Below are 24,893 nucleotides of genomic sequence, written 5' to 3' on the forward strand. Positions count from 1 at the left end.
CTGAAATGCCAGGTGAGGTCACAGATTGATCCTCGGCACTTATTGTGCATCCAAGATGAACCGAGACTGCTGTTGAATTAAACAGGTTCAGAAGCACTGCTGAGAAGCCTTGAGTGGAACTTGTATCATCATCAGAGCTGTGTCACAGCAGCATTGCAGTCTCTGAAAATGTCTCAAAGGATTATCACATTGATCAGAGTGCTCTTGAGAAAAGACAGTGAAATATCTGATCTTAAAGACCCCAGTTTTTAAACACTTTTCAGGATGAGTTTAATGTTTTCTGAATTTGGATGTAACCTTTCATAATATTCATGTGTTATTCTAGAAGATGGATCTGTATTTCCTATTTCTGCTTATTTAAGCATTTGTTTTCTGCTTCTTTCTTCAAATTAAAGCATATTGTGTTGAACAAATTCACACACTGATGACAGGTAATCACTAAACAATAAACACTTGTTTGCAATATTGATCTGCAACTTCCCCTATTTCTACACTTCAAATGAAAAATAACTGCCTTGTACTACTGAAAAGATGAGCTAGACAGCTTGAATAAGTGCTGTTTATCAAATACATGAACCAGCTTCCCAGGAATGCCTGTTTCTGGGGTTCAACACTCAGCAGACAGTACACTAATGGACTCCTATGTTCTTCACTGAAAAAAAGATGGTTTTACTTTGTAGCCACGGGCCCCTTTGGCACCCCAACACCTCTCTCAAAGCTGATTGTCACCCTAAGGTTAGGGGATTAATTATTCTTTGTTCCCTGTTGTATCTCAATGAGCATAAGAAAGATCTTCATAGTGTCATCGTTTCCTTTCCATTTTCTAAACAGTAACAGTTCCTACATGCAGCTTTAAACCAAAACATGGAATGTCATGTTCATACACATTTACTATTACGGTGGTTGAAATGTCTCAAATCCAAATCAGAGGATCAGGACATTACCAGGGGACTAGAGAAGGGTGGTACTGAAAGTTGTTCAGCGGTCAAAATATCTGAATCAAGGTTTCATTGATTCTTCCTTACAGTTTTCAGTAACCAGAGTGATAACCACAGGGGCCTCGCTCCTCACATTTCACATCCAGTCATCAAGCTTTCCCTTCTGCCTAACTGGTGCCCCTTTGGTGGTTTAAAATGTGTACTCTCTGGTCTGTCTGTTGTTCAGTATTGATGCATGCTGATAAATGACCACGTACCATATTCTGCAGAAGACACCATTTTAAGTGGGTGGAATTAACCCCTGTTCTCTTGAATTGTATTTAGGGACATAAGGAAGGAAAAATGTATTTGATATCCTTGTTATTTCCTTTTATCTTTGAGGCAGTGTATAACAGGTTTTAGTTTGGTAAAAAAATAAAAAATTATCAAGGGAAAAAAACTCCGTAAGTGTTTATAAAATATTTTCAAAAACATCAATATATTTTATAAAATAAAGTATATTGGTTATTGAATGCAGAAGACAATGGGATGAAAAGCTGTCACTGCAGCATCAATATTCATAATTATAAAGTAGCTTTTTTCTCTTCATTCAAAATAAGAAAGAAGAAAACAGGAAGCGATAATGATTATCTAAGTACAAGAAAAAGTCAGGAAGGTAAAGGAAATGAGAAGAAAATATCCTATTGGAGAAGTTTCACAGGCTTACAAAAATGACAAAAGCAGGGAACTGAGCTGTAACTTTTCTATGACTTGGAGCTGTGATAACTTGAAAAATTTTCTAGATGTCAACTGCCAGCAGAGGCTTCCTCCTTCTCAGTGGTAAGGAGGTCAGATGTACCTTGTGAATGGGAAAATGGATTTTTGTGTAATGAAGCAAACACTGCATTCATCAACCATTTAAATCAAGTTTTCTATTCAAAACCTATTGATTTTGAAGCCTCTGTTAGCCAAAAGTGCACAAGCTCTTAAATGTTTGGAGAATCTTAAAGGGCAACATGGAAAAAGGTCGATAAAAAATAATCCCTTGATGTGGTTTGTATTTTAAAAGCTCTTACAACAAAATTAGAAAGTTTTTTTTTCCTGCTTTATATATTGGTTGGATGATGCAGACTCAACATTATATGCCAGAGACTTTGAGAAAACAAATGTACATATTATACCTGACCTATTAAATTTCAGAGAGAAATAAAAAAAAAAAAAAAAAAAGGGAGCAGAAAACATCAACCTCTATAGAGAAAAACCCAAGATATTCCATAGTGAGGTCATCATGCCACACAAAACTCCTTGATAATGGAGTGTAAGCCTTGTAAGCATAGCTAAGTGAAAAGCTTCAAAAATATGCTTATTATTCCTGAATGGCCTCTTCTGGAGCAAAAACTTCAGGAAAAGTGATTACGATGGAACACGCACATGTCATCTTTTGTCCAGAATTATTGAGAGCTTGCTGAAAGTCCCAAGGACTGACTTTTGTATCAGGTCCCCCTTATGAAACAGTATGTCCTGACACCTTGGGGCCCCGGCTTTGTTGTGGCTATTTGCTCAACACAAGGTCCCTAAGGCAGGATGGTCCAAGCCAGCCTCAGCACCCTCCTGCTGCCTCTGGGGACCCCACAGCAACAATAAAAATATTATCAGGTGTTCTGGAGTAAATAGAGGTTCTGCTTCTCTAGATATGATGAGAGCTTTCCTATCCTCATCAAGTATCACATATAATTCCTGTGAGGAATTTTGGTTGACAGTTAGCTCTCCTAGTAAGATCAGCATTACTGCTCAGGATCCTTAGGCCCCTTCACATGCTAGGTAGGCAAAACTGTTTGTTCTTGTTTATCTTTTTAAAATTACTATTACTTACAAATGCTCTGTACTTGCATTAAATATAGAGTCTTGGACGAAAACCGTTACAGTGTGATGATGTTAGTAAGACACAAAGGAAGGAAATGTTCCAAAAGAAGGAAAAAAAAATGGTGCCCATTTCACTTACCACTGTCTCCAGCAGGAACGGTTACAGGATGTGTTGGCACAGTATCAGAATTCACTTTTCCATTCTCAAATGTATCATTTTCAGTCTGCTGCAACTGCCAGTTGAGGCCAAACAGATGCATTGCTGGTGGTAGAGGATACAGGTTATTTGATGCTTTTAACCACAATGACAAATTGCACAAGCAACGACTTTCCATGCCTCGTAGTGGCATAGCAACTCATACATTAAAAAAATTAAATTACATGAACAAGCATTTGCAGACTAATAGTTCAGCAAAGGCACAAAGCAATTACTACCACTGTCCTTTAATGATACAGTGCTTTCAGTGAAGGCAGTTGACAGAAAGCTCACCAGCCTCATTTTGAGTCTTTTACTGGTCCCAAATCAATGTTCAAAAGGATAGGCAGTAATTATGTTCTTTTCTCTTTTTTTCATTTTTGATCCTTCTGAAGAGACAAATCATTTAAGTGAACTTTTAAATGACCTACTAAAAGAAATGATTTTCCCAGCAGATGGATCTGTCCTGGTTAGCCAGAAAGGGAAAAGAAAGAGTAAATACAGGAGGAGAGGGAGGAGGGTGCTGTGGGTGTTGCAGGGCTAACCTAAGACACGAGCACTTCATGCTGTCAACAACACCCTGCACAACCTCCCATTACATGCCCATTCCTCACACTAGCCCACAAAATGAGGCCAAGGCCATGAGCAGAGCCAGGGACACTGGGGCACTTTGCTCTGATAATGGTAATGCATAAGTTAGGTTTCTGAATTACTTAATTCCCCACAACAACGTTCATTTGAAAGTTGATACCATGTTAAAGAGTTTAGCTGAGTTAATTATGAAACAGAGTTAACCTTCCGTGGTGTTAGGGGGAACTTAAGGAACCTTGATCACCAGGGATTAAGGAATGAACCCAGCATCTAAACTTTTACAACAAAAATATGGGAAAAAAAACCCTATCTTACTGCTATACTGAGATACTCTCATACAATTTCATGCTGTCTCTGGATTATTTTTTTCTGGTCCAATTCTCCATAATGCCACCAAAATGCATTTTATTGTAATTATTCTACTTTGTGCTTGGGCTAATGTAGTTTTGCTCATTCCATGACAACAGTTATCTGCAAAGCAGTTAAAATAGTCTTTCAGTGCTACTAGGGAATAAAAATACACTGGGAAAAAAAATCCATACTCATGTATTTTAACTATTAGTGCAAAATATAAGGAAAATAATTCACTGCACTTTATTGCTTCTGCTACTTCTCTCTCTCTGAAGTGAGATTACTACTATAGTCAATGTCACTAATTTTTTCATTCCCTCTATGCAAATGACAAAAAATTCTTCATCCCATTTGGTTTCATCTCTAGTCTATAAATCTCTCTGTATTGACCATGCCAACCCTTATTTAAGATGAACAGGCATAAATGGAAGTTTAGTTAGCCAGGCAACAAAACCTGCCAAATTAAGAGGTTGTCTGCCTGGTCTTTGCCTTAAAGCCTCTCCCTTAATTTGAACAAAACAAAAAACCAGAATGCAACTAAAGACCTGTTACTGAATACTTCAAAGACTGAAATCTTCACTACAGATGACATATTCTCTTTGTTCCAAGTCTCTGACTCTACTGTTACAATTCTTTCCCAGACTTTAAATTGCCTGTCAAAGCCTGATAATGTAGAATGTTCCTTGACCCTAAAAACATATTTCTTTTATCCCCTCTAAACTCTTGTTAAACCATAAATCTGACCACCACTATCTCTGGCACATCACTAGAATTAGCCATCATTATTTTGACCCTACCTCAGCTGAAATTGTTATTTATGTATTAATCACCTGATGAGTGTATCTGTTTTAATATATTTCAATAAAATCCCGAGGGTCAAACTCCACAATTTGTTATACTTGTTCATTTCACTGGCAGCAATGAAAGACAGCAAATAGCTAAATATTTCATGATTTAAACCCAGTACATTCCTTGTTTTCAAGTCCAGAGATCTAAATGACCTCTCTTAACTTTGCTGTCTTCTTATCCCTTTTATTAGTTCTTCTGGAGAAAAGAAAGTGATATTCATTTTGTAACTCTAGAAACATGGGAGTTTAGAACATCATTAACATCTGCTGGTGCTATGTACATGCCCTGTGCCTCTCCATGCACTGGGAGATGAGAAGGGGAAGCTCCAACATGACCTTTTAGCCATTCCCTTGTAATTCAAAACAGCTGGAATTTGAAGTCTTCAAAGGCAAGGACTGTGGGATCAATATTGACTACATCAATATAACCACAATTACTACAGTGTAAGTGACAACTACCTTTTCTTTGTCTTTGTACTGATGTGAGTCTCACTGCAGATTACTGTCAAAGACTGAGAGTGCTAGCTGTATCCCTCAAATATACTATTCCTCTCTCAGCTTTGACAATGAACTAGAAACAAGTACAAGACACAATGTTTAATGAAAATGAACAGACAGATAAATGCAGCTGTTTCACAGATCAGGAATGCAGGAATATTTTTTAAGGAGACAAAAACTGCTGCTAGACAATTCCAGTGATAAAACTTAGAGTGTGTACTAATACACTAAGTAATTCAACCACACAATCTCTCTGAGTTAGTGCTATGGAATTTAGAAAATTGTCCTTTTATAACAAACATGAAAGAAACAGGCTTATTGCTAAAGCATCAAATTACAAGGCAGAATTTCTTTAGAGATTATGAACTCTAGAAACATGGTTAAATTGACCGATGAAGACAAACTCGGGCATTATTGTGCCAACCAAAATTTGTCTTCTCACAGCTGGCCATCAATGTAAAAGCAAACTTTATATCCTTATAAATTTTATAAGAAAACTGAGGCATCTGATAAAAATTTTTGATGCTATTATGAATCTGTTTAGCAGCACCTGGGACTGATACCTCGGTGGGATGTCTGGTACCCTCAAGTCAAATGGTATGGACTAGTTCTGAATTTCCAAAGGGAGAATGATGCAATCATTCATGTTTGCTGATTTGTTGGATAGTAAGAAGGGTCTGCAGAGGGATCTGGGTAGGCTGGATCAGTGGGACAAAGCCAGTTGTAGGAGGTTCAAGAAGGCCAAGTGCTGAGTCCTGCACTTTTGTCACAACAACCCCATGCAGTGCTACAGGCTGGGGGAGGAGTAGCTGTAAAAATGTCCAGCAGAAAAGGACCCTGAAATGCTGGCTGACAGCAGTGGCCAGGTGGCCAATGGCATCCTGGCCTGTATTAGAAATAGTGTGGCCAGCAGAAACAGGGCTGGGATTTGTCCTGCATATTTGGTCACACATCAGGTGCTGTGTCCAGCTCTTTTCCCAACAGGAAAGACACCGAGGTACTGAAGCACATCCAGGGAAAGGCAGTGAAGCTGGCAAAGGGTCTGGAGCACAAGTTTTATGAGGAGCAGCTGATGAAGCTGGGGTCACTTAGCCCAGAGAAATGAGGTTCAGGGAGACCCTCACAATCCCTACAACTACCTGAAAGCAGGTTTTAGTAAGGTGAGTCTCAATCCCTTCTTCCATCTAACAAGTAACAGGGCAAGAGGAAATGGCCTCAAATTATGCCAGGGGAGGTTAAGATTAGATATTAAGAGAAAATGTTTTCATGTCAAGGATTGTAAAACATTGGAACAGACTGCCCAGGGATGTAGTAAAGACACCTGGAAGGATCACCATCCCAAAAAACCAGTGGCTATGGCTCTTCAGCACATGGTTTAATGGTGAACATGGTGGTGGTGCTAGGTTGATGATTTGATTTGATGATTTTAAAGGTATTTTCCATCTTTAACTATTCAACTTATGATTAAATAGTTACCTTTTTGTAAACTCAAATTAAAAAAACCCCTTAATTTTAATTAAATTTATTAATTTTAACCTAAATTAAATTTATGAAAAAACCTAATATCTTTAACCTGGGATTCTAGGATCTATCTGTTCTGCTGTCTCAGTCCCTACATCTGTTCTGCAAAGTAATCTCTAGCTATGAAGAGTTCTTCACTTGGTGAAGCTCTGCTAGCATTTACCTTTGGACTGAGTTGTTTAAGGCGACATTTGTACTGCTACTGGACAAATTATCTGCATGGCCAGCCTTTAGAGAGGGGTGATAGTCTAAATGGTGAGGAGTGCATTCCCTCTAACGGAGCGGAAAGAAGAGGCATCAGAGATGAGAAAACTCTCTTGGATCTGGGCTGCTTTTGGCATGAACATAGTACCAGCATCTATGTGCATGTGTGGTGCTGGTCAATACAACTAAATTCACCAGAACAAATCCCAAACATAAAAGCACTATCCAAATTAACAGTCTTGCTCTTATCCTCCTCTTTCCCCCTCCCCTGGCCACTGGACTGGCATATTCAAATATTCAGAGCTCAGATTAAAGGAGTGCATTTGTACCAACAGCAGCCTTAATGCTAACGTAAAAATGCTATCATTTGTTGTAGACAATTGGGTAATCTTGCCATCTGTCACCACACAGTTCACTGAAGAGTTTCTGAACCATCTTAAAACTGCTTTTTCAAGCTTGGCTGATCTTGCGATCACGGGAGCCTAGTTATTTTGGTTTGTAATCAGTATACAAAGCCTTCCATGTCCACTCAATAATTAAAACAGCAACTAAGAAAACATTTCACAGCAAACACTTGAAAAAAAAACCCATCGCCAGTTTACACTGTGTAAAACATTTTGCAATAATCTTCAAGAAGAAGTTCCCATTTGTTGTGCATGCTCCTTTCTCAAGCTAGTAATTCAGTGCTTTAAGCATTGCCTTTACAAGGAACTCGTTCTTCAGAAATACACTGTATTATCACTTCAAAACACTCTCCAAGACTTGCATCCAAAAAGAAACCAGTCCTTTATTAGTAGGTGGTGTAAGATGGATAATTTATGTAACTAAGTAGCAGAACTAGAACTGTGAGGGCTGACAACTACCCTGCATTCAACTGCATACCTGCTGCATTTGCAGCCTTGCTCAAAATCTCAAAGTTCTCTTCTGCCAAAATTATGAGAGGCACAAAAAAGAATTGTAACAGAACATCAATTAATGTACCTGTTCTACCATTTAGCAAGAACTGGACTTGTCTGCATTTTTTCCCTCTTCTCCTACACTTGAATGCTATGAGGATAAGACAGCTAGTTCATGAAGGAAATCGACACGTATTAGCATTATCCAGTGTAGCTTGAAACAGAACACAAAGTTTAGATCAGATGTGCAAATACACACAATTCTGATGTCTATGACTATCAGAATTTTTACTTCTTTGTAGAAAAGGGTAGCAATATACAGTAAAAGCCAAAGAAACTTATATATTGTTCTCATCAAAATTCAAGGTCGTCTCTATCATAACTCACCAGGATCAACTACAACTTTTTCTTAAGTACTGTAAGTAACAAATATGCTCACATGAAACACAAAGGGCATAGCAAACACCCTATGAGCTGTGCAGGTGAAAGAATCACAAATGCAGATCATAAGAATGGACAAACAAAACCATACACGTACAAGCAGAGCCTTTATTCACAGAAGCAGTCCTGCAGTAATGGAAGTAGTACTGTAATGGAAATAGTACTCTGAAGTATCAGTGAGAAGTGCCAGCAATTCAAGACCTTTCCTTCCAAATATGGCAACTTGTTTTTTGCAGGAAAGAACTGTAAAGGTATTTTCACACAGGGCATTTCAGAAGAACAAGAATTCACAGGTAAGAGGATTCTTTTAAATAACAAGAAGAAACAGAGTTGCCTAAATTGGGAAATGGACGTCCACTGCTCCTCCAGCTTTTCTTAGAATAGCAACAGATGAAAAATTAACACTAGACAGCAGAAAGAAAAAACACTGGCTGTCTCTAAAGAGCAAGCATTTCCCCAAAACCTCTGGAGATAAGGCCTATGCTCTATGAACATAAAGAACTCAACACCACAGGGGAAGTTGGCAAGAGGAACTGAATGATATTGGCGACCCTCCTTCCCTTCTCCCATGGGTTTTACAAGGTATGGTAATCAAGTCTTAATATTCATGAAGCTGTGCTTGAAGATGAGTTCCTTGCTAAGTTATTGAACTCATGTTCCAGGACTGCCACTGCTACATATTTCTGGGTGCTGATATTTTGAAACCATGATTTTAAAAATTGCTTCCCGAGAATTAATTGAAAAATCTTTATGCACGCTTAAACATAAGGAAAAGTGAACATAATTTATATTTAAAGCAATGCAAAGAAGATTATAATTTAAACTAAGCAAATTGCAATTATTGCTCAATCTTGTTGAAGGATTATCTTCTAGTTCATCTCCCTGTTGGCAATACATTTTAAAATGAAATATTTGAACATTGAAGTGGTTTTAAAAATCATCTTCCATATATTTTTCTTGCAGACATAATTAGAATCTAAATCTATTTTATTCTGAAGGACCTGAAGTGGACCAGAAGATGTGCAAATGAACTGTCAGTGATTTGCATTCTTTTGGTTTTTTCTCAGATAATAGGATACCTTGGATGTTGCTGCAGATCAAATAGTGAATTAAAAATAGTTAATTAAAATCTTAAATAAAGTGAATTAAAATTTACAAAGACAAGTTCTTTATTTATTACTCTTTTTCTCAAATCGATAAAATCCCTGTAATTTCTAAATTTAAAATAACTTTAAAGTACATGCTTTTGAGCACCTTCAAAAGATTAGTCACCAGCAGCATCACATGAAAGTTGCTGAACATATACACTGAATGTAAAACATTTTAGTAGGGTGCTATGTGAAAAACCCAGTAATACCTATCAAGACCAATACAGTAACTGAAAAACTAGTCTTCCCTTTTATCCTGAACAGTTGAATAGGTCCATTGATTTTACTGTTTCATCTGCAAAAAAAATCCAACCTGTCTAGTCTATTCCTCATTTTCTCCTGGAATCTTTTAACAATGAATTTGAAAAACATTTTAAAAATTGCCTAGAAAAAATACCAGCAACAAAGGTATATCAGCTATCTACTGTGGAGAAACTTACTCTCTTTGACTGCTAATCAAAGATGATTACATTGGAACTTTAAAAGTATTGTTGCATTTAAACTGTTAAGAAAGATGTGTGGTAGTCTTGCCGTAAATAGTTTTACTATATTTGCCCCAAGATGGAACATTTATTCCTCTGAAAACTTGTATGGCTAGATGTCTCATTTCAGTTGTCAAGCCAGGGACTTTTATGTAACAATGGTCTGATTCTGTCAACTGCATTATACAAGGCACATTCAAAGCTTAAGGGAGAATCCAGATTTCTTAAAACAGAAACAAAGATAATCTTTCAGCAGCCTCTTACTTAAATAAGATATATCTATTATGTCCTGTTTCAGATGTGCCCATTTATTCTGACAAACAGCAAACCTACTCCATTTTCTAATAGTTTTCACTATACCTAAATAGTCTTTAGTATTATCCGGGCTTTCTCCTCAAAATATTTTTTTTTCTTCCAGCTAATGCTGTTCAGTCTAAAAAGATGGTAAAAAATCATTACAAGTACAGAAATGATGGGAAGTGCATACTGGATTGTGGACTCTTTGTTCATACAAGGGCAGGAAAATCACCCTGTAAATTTTGGGTTTCTATCCAATAGTCATGATCAATTATTTTAAATATGGTGAGGGAGAAGAAAATTTCCCTGATTTACACATGTCAAGGCCAGATTAAGACTACAGGCTAATAACTTATCTGTATTCCTTCAGGGATTTCTTTATATTATTGCTTCTCATTTTTAAACTATTTTTCTTCCTTAAACTCATTTTTTAGAAAAAAGCTGAAGCTCATGGTGCTTTTACCTATTTTAATTTTTTTTCACAATTCCACCAGAGGTCTTGCTTTGTCCTTTAGCTCACACCCCCACAGTGTCAAGAAGAGCAATGACAATGTAATATCTATAATTAATTGGAAACACCTTTCTTAGGTAAGAGCATTGACGAAGTGATCCAACCATTCCTACAGTTCAAAAGCCTTATTTATTACAGAGAAACTGACCACCCCAAACCCAAACCCAACAAAACTACCACAAACCTCTTGAGGGATATAATTAAGTGGCACTATATGATCCTGCATAGTCTATTTGCATGTTGATGGCACAAAGAAATGCAGTCTGATGAATAGATTCATAAACCAAAGGAAAAAGAAACAGGGGCCAATTAATGCAATGTTCAAAGGACACACTGAGCTGGGAGTTTATACTATATGGTGAAACACTTGTGTTGCATATTTCCATCTCATGACTGGCTAAAAAAGATCAAAGCTTTTTTTATTCCATATTAAGAATGACAGAATATTACAGCAAACATGCAATAAGGATAAATGTAATAAGCTTTAATAAAAGATGATAATAAGGCTTGATAAGAACTTTTGGAATGTCACCAAATCTGAAATGTAAGATGAAAGCATCTGCATGTAGAGATTGTAGTATGTTATTTGGAACCCCATGGAGCTAAACTGTGATTAGAACTCCATATTTTTCCATAAATTAGCTTTTGTTTTGAATTTCCTGCTGAGATCATATGCAAGTTGATTGAACGTGCAAGTCAATATATAGGTTTTCTAATCCTTTGCTGTTTTTCAGGCTTCATGATATCACAATTACAGCAGTCCACTTGTAGATCAAAGGTACATGATTGAGGCCAAAAGAAAATAACCTATAACCTCTTTACAAAACTTCTTCCCGGTGATTTAGACCTCTCCATGGTAATTATCACTCACCTACCTGAACAGTGCAATTATGTAGATGCATAAGCCAACCACTACATGCAGATCAACTTGCAAGCTCACAGAATTTCCTCCTCTATCCATATTAAAAAACAGAATGGACATGCTGAGTTCCCCTTCAAGGGGGCCAACTCTACCTTACTCCAACACCTCCAGTGTAAACTTGTAAACCATTAGCTATCTGCATAAACAAATAATCTTATGCAAACCTTTGGTTCAAAACCCCAGGGCTTACAACAGCTCAGTGATTGCAGTCATCCTCTTATTGAAACATCACCACCACTCCAGGGATTGGCTATTAAATAGGGAATCCTTTATTATATTGTCATTAATATGTTTTATGTGCATTGGAATAACACACCGTGTTCGTCCACTAAGCTGAAATGTGTTTTTTATGAAACTATTCCTGTAAGCAAAGTTATATTTGTAGGTACAGGAAAAATACTATCAACAGAAAAAAACAATTTACCATACATGATTTATGAAAGGAAACTGTGACATAAAGACAAACTAACTGTTAGTTGTTTGTAAAGCTAGTGGATTGCTTGCAAGTCAGTTTTTAAACCACTTTGTAGTTTGTATCAATTATCTAAGCCTTGGAAAAAACAAGTTAGGATTACAGCGTCACATTGATTTTTTTTCCCTTTAAAGGTAAATTAGCCACAACACTGCACAGTAAAATCTTACAGGTGATATTAAGAATAGCCAGTCTTAGCTCTAAAGTAATGGTCATTTATAAAATTGATAGAGAAAACCAACTACTCCTTTTAATGTGTGACACTAGATCAGTAAAAAGGATGTGTTTTAAAATTATCCTCTAATTTTGCCTGCAGCTGAAGTGAAATAACAGGAAGGATTGCATCTCTCCTTTTCAAATGTGGATACCTCAATTTCGTTACATCTACTTGAGAGTACTAACAGGAGGCAGTAAAGAAGTTGCTGGAGAAATAATAAAAAACCTGGGAAATAATTTGAAAACATAAGTAATTTTACTCAGCAGCAAAATTGCCTGAATAAAAAGGGCTGTGAGACTTGCCTTTTCAAAGATGAAAGAGAAGGTAAAACAACAGATAAGCCTGGACATTCCACAAATAAGATAAGTTTAAAGATAAATTTACTGTACTCAGTTACTGTGTACTCAGGAAATCAGTGCTTAGCAGTAGGCTAACTCTATGCAGCTGGATATTGTTTTAGTTTTCAACAAGTATTATTGAAACAAAAATACTATTTTTCCTGTACCATAAGAAGGGTAACTTAAAAGTATTTTTAAATAAAAAAAACTACAAGAAACATTCCTACTTCTATACTTGGAGGTTTCTGGAATGAAGCAATTTTCCAAATAACTGATATTCATTTATATACCTAACCCCCCACCTTACTGCTTCTGTAGAACAAGTAAAAGACACGCATTTGTGTTATCCTATTTTATCAAATATTGCCAAAACCACTCTGGTTTTGTTATTTGTTTTATTATTGAGGAAAAATAAGCTTCTGAAATGCAAATGTCCATGTCATGTAAACAGTTGTAGCACATTTCTTTTTACTGGATTATAAAACTACAAATGCTGCTAAAGGTGACAATTCCTAAGGGACAGTGGGCTTGGGGTATTTTTTTGTGAATGGAATTGTCTGAAATAGCATCAATTTCCTGTCTACTTCAGAGGACATCTAACTTTCATCCATAATTAATCCCTGCAGTGGGCTAATTACACCCATATAAAACCCATGTGTTCTTGTGATCTCAGGGATAAATGTAATATCAAATGGTATTGCTTGAAGCGAGGTTGGACACATGGACTCAACCTTTTCATTCTACAGTGCTTGTGTATGGAGAGGTTTAACATGTCATTGGACATGACTTTTTTTAAAGCATTCAAAAAGAGAACAAGCAGTTCTTTTCAAAGAAAAAAACCAAGAAAATACTGCATTTTACAGAAAAGATGCAATATACACAAAATGACCAGCTTTAACACATGTATTGTAATTCAAATATCACAGCAGATAGCACATGTCTAAGAGCTAGCTTCTTTGTTCACAGGCATGAGTTATAAATTAATTGAAACTACCAGCAAAGAAGAGAAGATTAATCCTATGTCCACAACAAGTCAAGTAATCACCCAAGCAAATATCTGCTTTGCAAAAATCTCTTAAACATAAGCATTAATTTGAAGTATTACACACATTTGCCGACTACTAAAATGAACTACATGTTTACCTGGACATGATAAAATACAAAGAATACCTCTTAAACTACTCTAAGCTTGCTCTTTATCAAAAGCCAGTGCATTTTAACTGAATATCATATTAGTCTAAAAAACTGCTAATATTTGGGAGTCTGTCAGAAGACTATAGGAGAAGTGCAGGGGGACACACATCTCTACAAAACTTGCTTGCAAGAGACTTCAGTTTTCCTGAAAGCAGCATCCAGATTTTGAGAAAACATCATATGGCTTCACAATATGATGTGTGGGACTTACAGGCAATGACATGTCATCATCATGTATTCTTGCAGATTATTACTACACCTCTTATATTGCTGGAATTACTGAGTTTCAATTTTCTCCACTGGGTAAAAGTGCAAGGGTGACAGGACTATTGCCAAAAAGCTTGTGATAAATCTTAATTAGAATACAAGCCTTTGGAGCAGAGGTGTGCCTTGACAGATTAAGTTTTTTAATCCCTTGAAATCTTGTCAAGTCTCTTTTAACCTCCTGATTGTCAATTACATGTTCCTACATTCTTTCGTGTGAGGATTATCTTTCTCAATGAACGTTTTATTCTCAGTGCCACGAAAATAATAGCAAGTGACATCCACAACACCAACCAAGTAAGAATTCCCTGCACTCCTGAAACAGTAATATTATGCTTTGCACTTAATCTGGAACAGAGCAATGAGATCTTTGCTTAAAAAACATCAGCCAAAGGCATTATCTACAACAGTATTCTTGCAAGAGACAAGAAAGTATATTTCATGTTTATCCTTCATGACAGATGTTCGCCATGTTTAGATTTTGTACTATTTCAAAAAAGATGTTAAAAACACTTTCAGCCCAATAAGGCGGTAAAGAACAACAACTTCATTTTTGGACTAGTCACTCTATCTCTGCCTCCCAGTCTTGAAAGAAAGAATGTGGTGAACATAAGAAATTACATTATTATTTACAAAATATTTCCACTCTAAGGAAGCCAAAGGAGTTCATCACCAATGCTGTAAACATTATATGAAGCTCATACAGATATTTAAAATTCATAGCTTTGGGATACCAAGAAAAATAATTTGATGACATGTTAGACAGAGCTGAAAACCTCTGTAATGCACAAAGTCAAGGAAGTACTAGCTGTAATATTAAGCCTCATTCTAAAGCAAAAAGCCAGTGTGGAAAGTCACATTTGTATCTGAATACTGCCCTTTACCAAGCACATGTCAGGACTGAGTGAAAAGAGTTGCCTGAACCAGTATTAATTATTAGTTATGAGTAAGCCAAGGGCTACATTTATCAATTATCTGGCTTTTGTAATTTTATCTTTAAAGATTTTTAAGTACTGAAATAGAAGCTGGAGGTTGGTACTTCAGACATCAGGGACTATTCTAAGGTCCATTCACCTTTAGTAATTTCAGGAGGTGGTTCTCTAGCAGCTAAACTATTGCGCTGGGTAGCTGACCTCACACTGAAGGCCCAGTTGAAGCAGGAGAGAGCAACATGTGGCACTGATGTCTAAAACAACAGGCATGCAGACTTTGTCAGGCACAGAGCAGAGGCACATGTGCTGGGAAGGCAGAGCACTCCACAAGGCCCTGCCATCAGAGGCAGCCAGCCCCTGGCTGTCCCTGACACTCACAGCTGAGACAGACCTGGAAACATCCATTCTGGACAGAAGAGAGACATCACTATGTACCTAATCCAAAGATTCTTAATTTGACAGGCTGCCACTTCTAAATCCCACCAAGCTTTAATTTTGAACAAAAGATGACCAATGAACATTGCTGCTGCCTCCAAATGCACCAAATGCACATGAAACCTTTCCTAAAAGCCCCATGGATTGTTAAAATTAGTAGTCAGTCTACACTTTGCAACAAGTGATGTACTTTCTACAGTGCTGGAGACACTGGCTGTCTTCACAAATCCAGATAAAGTGAGCACAGAGTGAGCAAGAGCATGAGAACATCAATGTGGTTCTGCCAAGCGGTGCAATCAGACAATGCTAAAGAGCTGTGCCTGGATAGCTGGCAAGCTTTCTCAGAAAGGTTACTTAAGAGAAGTTTCCCTGCTGTAATTTTTGCATGGTAATTTGAATAGATTGTGATAGGCAGATTTGGTCAACTGTAAAATCTCAGAGCACTTCCTTCAAATGATTACAGCAGATCAAAAGGAAAATACATTTTTTTTTTATTTTTAAGAATCAGATATATAAATATATTTGTTTACCTCATGGCTTTATTTTGTTGGAAAAACAAATTGGCTGAGAGCATAAACCTAGCTAACTGTAAAAATCTGCCACATATCTGTAGACAGGGAACATATTTTCAACCCACACACCTCAGTGATGCTCCAGACATAGCTAAGGTCCCAGCAAAACTGAGTGACGCAGACAGAAATGGGAAGAGAAGGAAGTAAGCCAAAAGTTGTTGATGAAACTCTCAGTGTCAATAGCATTACAATACTCAAATTTATGTCAAAAAGAAAAACAGTTCCTATAAAGGCATAATGAGATGTAATTAATGACAATTAAACAATATTCTCCCTCATGCCTGTTCATTACAATACCTATGCTGGGTATTGTAATAAAAATTCCATTTAAATGGCATTATTAATTAAGTTGTTTTCCTTATTCCTGGCAGTAACTGAGCCTTACAAACAGCAGAAAAATGTTAACTTGGCATTGCAATCAAAAAGAAATATTATATTGTACTTTATTGATAAAGTAAAATAGATTCTTAGGTATATTTAGTCATTGCTTTAGTCACAAAATTCAGTTTTGTGATTGTCAAGGCTATAAATCAATTAGTTATGGAGAGTGGTTCTGCCCTACTATGACTTCTGCCACTGAATCCAACAGAAAGGGCAGCTGGTCCCCCACAATCTGGGAACATCTCTGAGTGCCAGCAGCTGTCATACTAAATCCTGACTAATAATGGGGAACCACTGACAACAAACTCAGAAACAGCACTGAGGACAGAGGATGTTAGCCCTAGTCTACAGAAACAGACAATTAAATGATTTTTAACAATTACTTAAAACTCACCTCAGATAGTCACACACTATCTTTTACACTTTGCAGCCTTCTGATGCGTCGGTCTCCTCTAATAAGGAAACTTGATTGCAATTTTTCCTGGACACTTCCTTCTCTTTCTACCTAAAAACCTCTTAAGCTGCTCTGTTCTTATTCTCATGAAGTTTTTGAGATAACTCTGAAGACAGCTGTCCATTATTTGAAATATACTGGCACATAATGTTCAGCTTATTTTTAATATTTGGGATGATGATAAAAGAGTAACATTTTTAGATAGACAAAAAGCACGAGTGCTTATTATAATAATTGCAAACCAAGCACAATGTAGCTATTTTTATACAGTGCAGAAAATACTAATTATCTGTAATTATCAAACATGGCTTTCTAGTCTGGTATTTTTTCCATTCACATTTCATTTCAAGCTTTCACCATGATCTTATGGTTATCTGTGTTGCAGCAGAACCCAGGTTTTTCTACTGTTTCCCATAGAATGAAGTACCAACTAAAATACATGTTTTCCCATAAGATATTTCATCTGTTAAGTCTAAATATTGGCTTTCTTTTCTGTTCAAACTGAATTTGCTTAAGTAGGAAAAAATACTGATAGATTAAGAAAGTGGTCAAGTGATGAAGGCAATAGTGACAAAAATAATTATTTGGCCTTTTAAGTGAAATGAAGTTACTTTTTGTTTGTTTTTGGTTTTCTTTTCTTCCAACAGAAGAGACACCCTTCTATAATCACCAACATGTAAATACTTGCTTTATCACAATGAATAGCTGACTGGTGTATATTCTCGTTCTGACCACTGATAGCTGAGATAAGGCTAACAAAATGATCAACCCCAAGTTACACAAAGAGTGAAGTGCTCAATGACTTCCAAGTATGACAGGCTGCCGTGAAGCAGTCAGGACAGGAAAGGCCTGACTAAGTACCTCACATCCTACTGTGCATTCAAATGATGTTTTATGTTCATGGAAACTTATTTAGCAGACATAAGACAAAACTCATGACAGATGCCTGCAATTTTTCAGTGTACAGCTCTTCATGCTTAGTTGACTGAATCTGGTATTGTGCAGTTCCAGCACTGACTGAGGAACTGAATTGGTCCCCTCTTCATTTCCATGTACAGTGAAAATGGCAGTAATTTCTTATATTGATTTACAAAATGTCAAGACAGTGCCATTGGTAACGAAGAATCAATTGCTAGAGTGACTCTTGGGGAAGAAAGAGGGGTTCTGAGGTCCCCAAATTCTCATTAATTTCATCCATTAATTGCTGAATCCACACTCCAGCAGAAATAATTAGTACAGTACAAATCAGTTTGTTAATACAGCTGGTCAGAGTCTTTGATATGTAACAACATATTGGAAACAACTCCTTCTGACTGGTTAGTTCCCTATAATTACACAGTGGATTTTTCTGTTAGGAAAAATCACATCCAAGAACAACTAAGCTCCTTCACTTAGTAAAACCTAAGCAGAGAGGGAAAATCCCAAAACGTGGAATTGAAGGATGGTGGTTACATATGAAGCTTTGACCTGGTGCTTATTTTTGACCTAGGAGGTGCTCTTCAGAACTTTCCTTTTATTCATTCACTCACTGCAAGTGATGGATGCTGAAAGAGGTAGTAAGCCATGGGGAGACAAAGGAAACAAAGTCCTGTGTTGTCTCCACATAGTAAAACTGAACTCTTTCTGGTTTCACATGGACACTCTGTACCAAGCTGGTTAAAGCTGTTAATGTCTATATAGAAAGAGGTCAAACAAACGCAATTTCATTCTTCTTACTCTTTAATGGCTTATATTTAATACTGCTCTTCCCAGTCAGTCCTCCAAACAGGGGAAGAAGAATCTAAAATCTTCATGTTGGAAAAAAAGGGTCGCTTTTTTCCTTGGTTGCAAATCTGATTACAGACAGAAGTTAAGCAAATGAGCAGCTTAAAGAAATTCCAGTGTAAACTTGATCCCAAAATAAGGCAGTTTAAATTCTTTACTCCCCATTTTGTAATCCATTATTTCTGGGAGCTTTTCCTTGAATCTCTGACTTTAAACTAGAGCTATTTCTAATTCCTGTCTTCTATAGGTTAATACACTATCTTTTGGTTCAGCACTTGCGTGTTTTTGTTCCTTTATTTCTTTCTCAACCATTTAACAGTAGATAAAGCCTCAAAGCAAAGGACCGACATTTTCCACAACTCCCTCCTATTTTCTCTTAGCAGGTCTAATTGACAGGAATAGAAAGTTTAAGTATCTTGTACACTGCAGAATGGTTGAGAGAGACCACGTGGGCTAGAAATGCAAGAATTCATGGGAAGACTTTCCTTTAGACTGAAATAACATTTTCAATTCCTTGTGATCCCCAAGACTGCATTAAGTGGCTTTGGAGTGTAGTGTCTGCTCTGGTCTCTACCCACGCTGACACTCTCTGCTCTCACCTCATCTTTGCAGACTTTGTAAACGTAGGAGTCTTTCCTGTCAGAGTGATGGAAGAAGTGCAAGACATACCAGACTCTTGATGCAGCTCCTTCCTCTGGCTGGGCTAATTGACGGAGCAGTAATTGACTGAGCAGCTCTGCAAAGGCAGACATGAAGTCTAGCAAACTGTCTCTTCTGCCTTATGTCGCCTGAGCAGAGGCAGCAAGATCTCAAGTCACTTTCTCTACCCCATACTCACTGTGACTAAAATAAGCCTGGGCATGACACGTTCATCTCTGCACTTCTGAGAAGGGCTGGGTTACACCACCACTCACAGCAAGAGTGGTCTATTAGTCCTTCTGTCTGCAGCTGCCACAGGCACACCACAGACATCAGCCACACCTTATCAACGTGTAGCGGCATATTCTGCTGCAATCATGCTGCAAAACAGGTGATTTCCCAGCTCGACAGTGATACTTCATACTGAATTCATTCTTTCATGCAAATACTACAAGGTGGTAGCATTTTCAAACTTGTGGCAACATATCTCTGTGAAGTACAAGACATGTCTCAAACTGGCTATACAAATGTGACATGCCACTTCAGCTGCTGCAAACTTCAGCAGATGCCAGAACACTATATTGGAGGCAATCACAGGGTGCTAGGGGTGACACAACACTGCAATCCCTCTCTTCTCTTAATATTACAGCCAATTTCCTACTCAGTCATTTCCCTTTCACACCTATGTTATGAAACATGTCTCCTCTGAAGACATGTTTCATAGACTCCTAAAAGGAAGGAGGATGCTGTAGCCTGAAGAAGAGAAGGCTCTGGGGAGACCTTACAGCAGCCTTCTATTACCCAAAGGGGACCTGAAAGGGATTTCTCACAAAGACAGGAGAAAGGGGAATGGCTTTCACTGAAATGGGACAGGTTTAGATTAGATATTAAGAATAAATTCTTTGCTGTGAGGTGGTCAGACAATGCAACAGGTTGCCCAGAGAAGCTGTGGATGCCCCATCCCTGGATGTATTCAAGGTCAGGCTGGATGGTGCTTTGAGCAACCTGATCTAGCACAAAATGTCCCTGTCCATGGCAGGGGGTTTGAAACAAAATGATCTTAAATATCTGTTCCAACCCAAACCATTCTATGAAACAGTCAACTAAGATGAAGGAGTGCTTCCATCTTATATTAATGATTTTTACTCATTTACACTTGGCTGGCCTATTAAACGGGGAATATTTCTGATATTACATCTGCAGAGATGGGAAAACCCCATATATGAATGAGTGCAATCCATTCGTCATTTTATGGACACAAAGTTCTCCAGAGAGCATCTCTGAGTGCTGAATTTTACATTCAGATTGCTGAGTTAGCTGAAATATGTGTAATATCACCAGTAGGCATTGAGCTCCTTATTGACTGTGGGCAGAGGAAGGCTGTTGTGCATTATTTCAGCTAGGATGTGAGCTGGCGTGCGCCCACGAAATGAAATGTTGTACAGCTATCTTTTCTTTACAGGGTATGTGAATAAATGATGTGGGGAGCTTTCAGCCCTTGCTCACTGGAAAGCTCCGTCCTCTTTCCTGAACACAGGAATAGAGGTGCATCAGACATGCTTGTATTTCTTAGTGCGCCTGTGGGAGAAATAATCCCGTACAGCTGTCTTCCCATGCCCCTCAGATTCATAAGTAATCTGGCTCTTTGGGGCTGGCAAAGTGTAGAGCTCAGCTCACAATCAGCCTCCAGTGTTTTACTATATGTATGGCTGCTTTTCCCGGCTCCTCACAGTGATACTTCATGCCGAATTCTTTCTTGCATATTTATGCATTTATTTAGCAGCAGATGTTTACTTCTGATGATTTATGAGGCAATATTACAGAGACTGAGCACAATTAATGTGTTTTATAAGTGGGATTATTTCAATCCTACTTAAAAAAAGATTCCGTGTCAAAACTTAACTCTAAACCACACCTTTAAACTCCTTGCACATTCACACAAAATAACCACAAATCCAATGACTGAAGGAAGCTGAAGAGCAGTAGCAAGCCCTACATTTGCATATACATCCTTTGCTCTTTGGGGCTGGCAGCTGAGGTGGAACGGGTGCTCAGGGGCTCAGCTTTGCTGGGTCAGAGGGGAATTTCTCCAGCTACTCAGCAACCCAGTTTCTTGCATTGTTCACAGGAGATTCAACTCAGTAAGAACTACTTCAAAGGCTCTATGGAGCTTATGCTCTGTCTTGCATTGAAATGCAACAAGGTTGTTTGAACAACGACATGAAGATTTAAGGATCTTAAGGCCTTCTAGCCTCTATTATAAATTACCACTGATTTTAAAAAGAGGGAAGGAAAGAGAGATTGACTCTCTTCTTTCTGTTTTCTCTCCTCCACTCCTCAAGATGCTAATATTGTGTCCAACAAGTAACAAAAACCAGATCAATATATTTCCGTAACTGTGATGACCTAAACTTCTAATTAACAAGTCAGTTAAAAGAAAGTCTTTGAAGACCATTTATGGTCTCAAGAGATTAAAAATCTGTAATCTGGACAACTATGCAAAGGAAGTTATGAGTGCAAAATGATCCTGTTCTGTTCCGTTATTAAAGTCAAGGACATTTTCTCATAGCCAACCATTGCTCCCACTAACTGACTAAAACTCAAATTACATACTATTTATAGTGAACATTTATGAAAATAATTAAGGAGATGAAGAAATGAAGGAAATCTTCTAAAATAAAATTTGGAAAACAGAATTTAACAAACAAATAGTGAAAAGTGACATTAATTAAAAATAAACAGCCCACAAGAGAGGAAGAAGTCTAAATCTTCACTGCATGTTGTCTTTTGGACAATTATTTTCCCTATTTCACAATCAAATATCTGTATTAGACTTTTGCTCCAGCTCTATACACAAACACACATGAATGTAATGATGAAATAGGTGATAGTTAGCATTCCTAAAGATTGTATTAGCAATATTTCATCAAAATGAGAGGAAAAGAGTTCCAAAGATATGCTGAAAGTTATATTCATATAATGGAATTTTTACAGCCTATATTTTACACATACTTTTACAAGTACTTGACCCCACATAATTTAATTGTAGTTCAAGTAATTCTTTGAAGTTAATTCACTGACCATCAAGCTAAAGGATGCTTGCAAAATATCCAAATTTTCTAATTTCTCAAAACAACTGCGACTTTTCATTAAATCCTTGTGGCTTTTAGTGTTACCAAAGACTTGGCTAGTTAAAGGTTAGTATGTGACAGTCCACGTACAATCCATCAGACACCACTGTTCATAGTGACAATTATAAAAAATGGGACTCACCTATGAAGTAGGACAGCAGTATTGCCAGCAGCACTGAGACCCCTACAGCACAGAGTGCAGTACATTTCCAGCTACAGTACTTCGAAGACTTCTTGAATTTAAAAGCACTTCTGGACAGGGTGTTCCTAGGTAGTGGCCGAGTAGGAGGGGAATAAACAGAGCCTGATGCCATTGTGTACCCTGGCGTGGCAGTGCTGAACAGCGGTGTGGTCCCTGTTCCTGTTTTGAATAGGAAATGCCTGTGAAAGAAAGAGCATATGGTAAAGTATAAAAGTATATCAAGCTGGAGCACAGGCAATCATAACTCTTTTGTTTGATGTCGCCCATTTTTCAAATAGCTAACCACATCCAGTCTACAAAGGGTCATAGAAGCAATAACTTGTCATGACACTTACATGTAAAAAGACACTTTCCCTTTAAGTGAAGACCAAAGCCCCCCACACATTAATAATACACTGGCATCCAGACAGGAAACAGAACTACCCAAAATACAGTGTAGCAGGGAGGAAGTCTCTCATAGTTTATCCAACAAGTAGGGACAGGCTTTCTGCTGCTGTTTATTTGTGTTGGCTTCTGCAACAGACTACAGGGAACTCCATTAAAAAGTCAATAATGAGCAATGTGACTGCAGTCCACACTACTTATCACAGCTTTCCTACGTTAAGTAAAAAGAAAACAGCAATCTCTGAGTTACAAATTTCTGGCAACTTCTTCAAAAATAGTCAGTTAAAATTTTTTTGGGGGTCTGTCCTAAGTATTCAGCTCACTAGTTCACATCTACTTGCACATATTCCTACCATAAAAAAATCTGATTATGGATACAAGGAGCTAGTTACAGCCTAGCAGAAATAGTCTAAAGAAATATATCTACTAAGTGTTCAAGAAGAGCAAAACCCAGCAACAGATGTGAAAAGCAAAGTCAAAGTTAAGCACTCTGTGAGTTACCAGTTTATTTTTTCAATTAAAATTTCCAAAGGAAATATTACTCCCTGAGCTTCTATATGGTAGAATCCAGTTCATGCAATCAAAATTACTTTGAAAGAGTCTCTAAACATGGCACATTCTACCTGGAATTTTTCTCCAGATGCTCATGCACAACTCTATGAACAACAAAACCTCATTCAAAGAAAGGTCTTTGCACCAGAGGTTTCCCACCAAGTTGTTATGTTGGCAACCCTGTAGCATATGGCATGCCCTTACCTAATTAAACCCAGCAAAATGAATACATTATACGTAAAAATGGTAAGAAAGCATTCTGTGGAGACTTTGAACTTACCAACACACAGCTAAATAGAACCAGAAAGGGGTTTGGGTTTTGTCATAGCTAAGAGACACTCATGAATTGCTGATGCCCAGGTCCTCCTGAAGGTAAGTGCATGCTGTATTTGCCTCCTGCCTGTCACTTACACAGCACTGCTCAGAGGACCCAGCACTAACTGAGCCAGCTGTGCAGGGGAAAAGCCCTTCTAGTTACACCACGTGGCACTGAGCTGCTTCTTAGCTGATGGGACTTTGCATCTCTGGGACACATGCTCGGATTCTTGCATAGTAATGGAACAATTTACACTGTTAGAGACACTAGAAATTAGTTTGCCCCAATGCAGCCTGAGAAAAATACCAGCAGTTGATAAACAAGATTTGTTGTTTACAGATGATTTTGCTATGGGAGGTTAACGGATTAATTACAACATCTTGGCATAGGCCCTCTACTTGAAAATATTTGCATTACAAACATGATTCCATGAAATATTTTACATAGGTTACTTCATTCTGAATAATATTCAACTTGATGGCAGCAACAGAAGCTTATGCACTGGATCTGTACAACAGCCATGCCCCAATTTTTTTTAGCTTCTGAGCTCAGAGTATAATCAGCAATCTCAAAAGACAAAGTTCTGGTTGTTTAAATCCTGTCTAAGAAGGTACTTCATTAAAACCTGTGACATTTTTCAACGTAGCAAAGACCAAAATAATAACTAGCCCTATGTAAAAATATTTACAACAGCATTACTTGGATTGTACAGATTCAGAGAATCATGTAAATTCATTAAGTCCTGGTAAGTGTCTTATCCCCTTGACCTTTATTGCTCTTTCCTTTCTGGCTACATATGGTAAATGCTATGTCCAGGTATATTTCACAAACAGATCCCAAAAAAACCCCAACAAATGCAAAGGCAGCCGTTTCCCATTCCATGTGCAATGTGCATTGTTTTGGGGGACAGAAGAAAAGCCATACAATAGATACAACAATACTCCTATATACGAGCTTCCT

The 24,893-nt window shown here is 37.6% G+C and overlaps 1 protein-coding gene across 20 annotated transcripts in view; it reads right to left on the reverse strand.

Moving 5' to 3' along the window:
• TENM3 (teneurin transmembrane protein 3) overlaps positions 1-24,893 on the reverse strand; it is a 1,287,001-nt gene that overhangs the window by 93,534 nt on the left and 1,168,574 nt on the right. For all 20 annotated transcript variants that reach the window (XM_058025024.1, XM_058025026.1, XM_058025021.1 and 17 more), the window contains 2 exons: positions 22,622-22,860; positions 2,920-3,042 (listed from right to left, as the gene is read on the reverse strand). In XM_058025024.1, the coding sequence (XP_057881007.1) occupies positions 2,920-3,042; positions 22,622-22,860 (362 nt within the window). The remainder of the gene's footprint in view (positions 1-2,919; positions 3,043-22,621; positions 22,861-24,893) is intronic.

The sequence above is a fragment of the Melospiza georgiana genome, chromosome 5 (genome assembly GCF_028018845.1).
Source record: "Melospiza georgiana isolate bMelGeo1 chromosome 5, bMelGeo1.pri, whole genome shotgun sequence".
Classification (NCBI taxonomy): domain Eukaryota; kingdom Metazoa; phylum Chordata; class Aves; order Passeriformes; family Passerellidae; genus Melospiza; species Melospiza georgiana.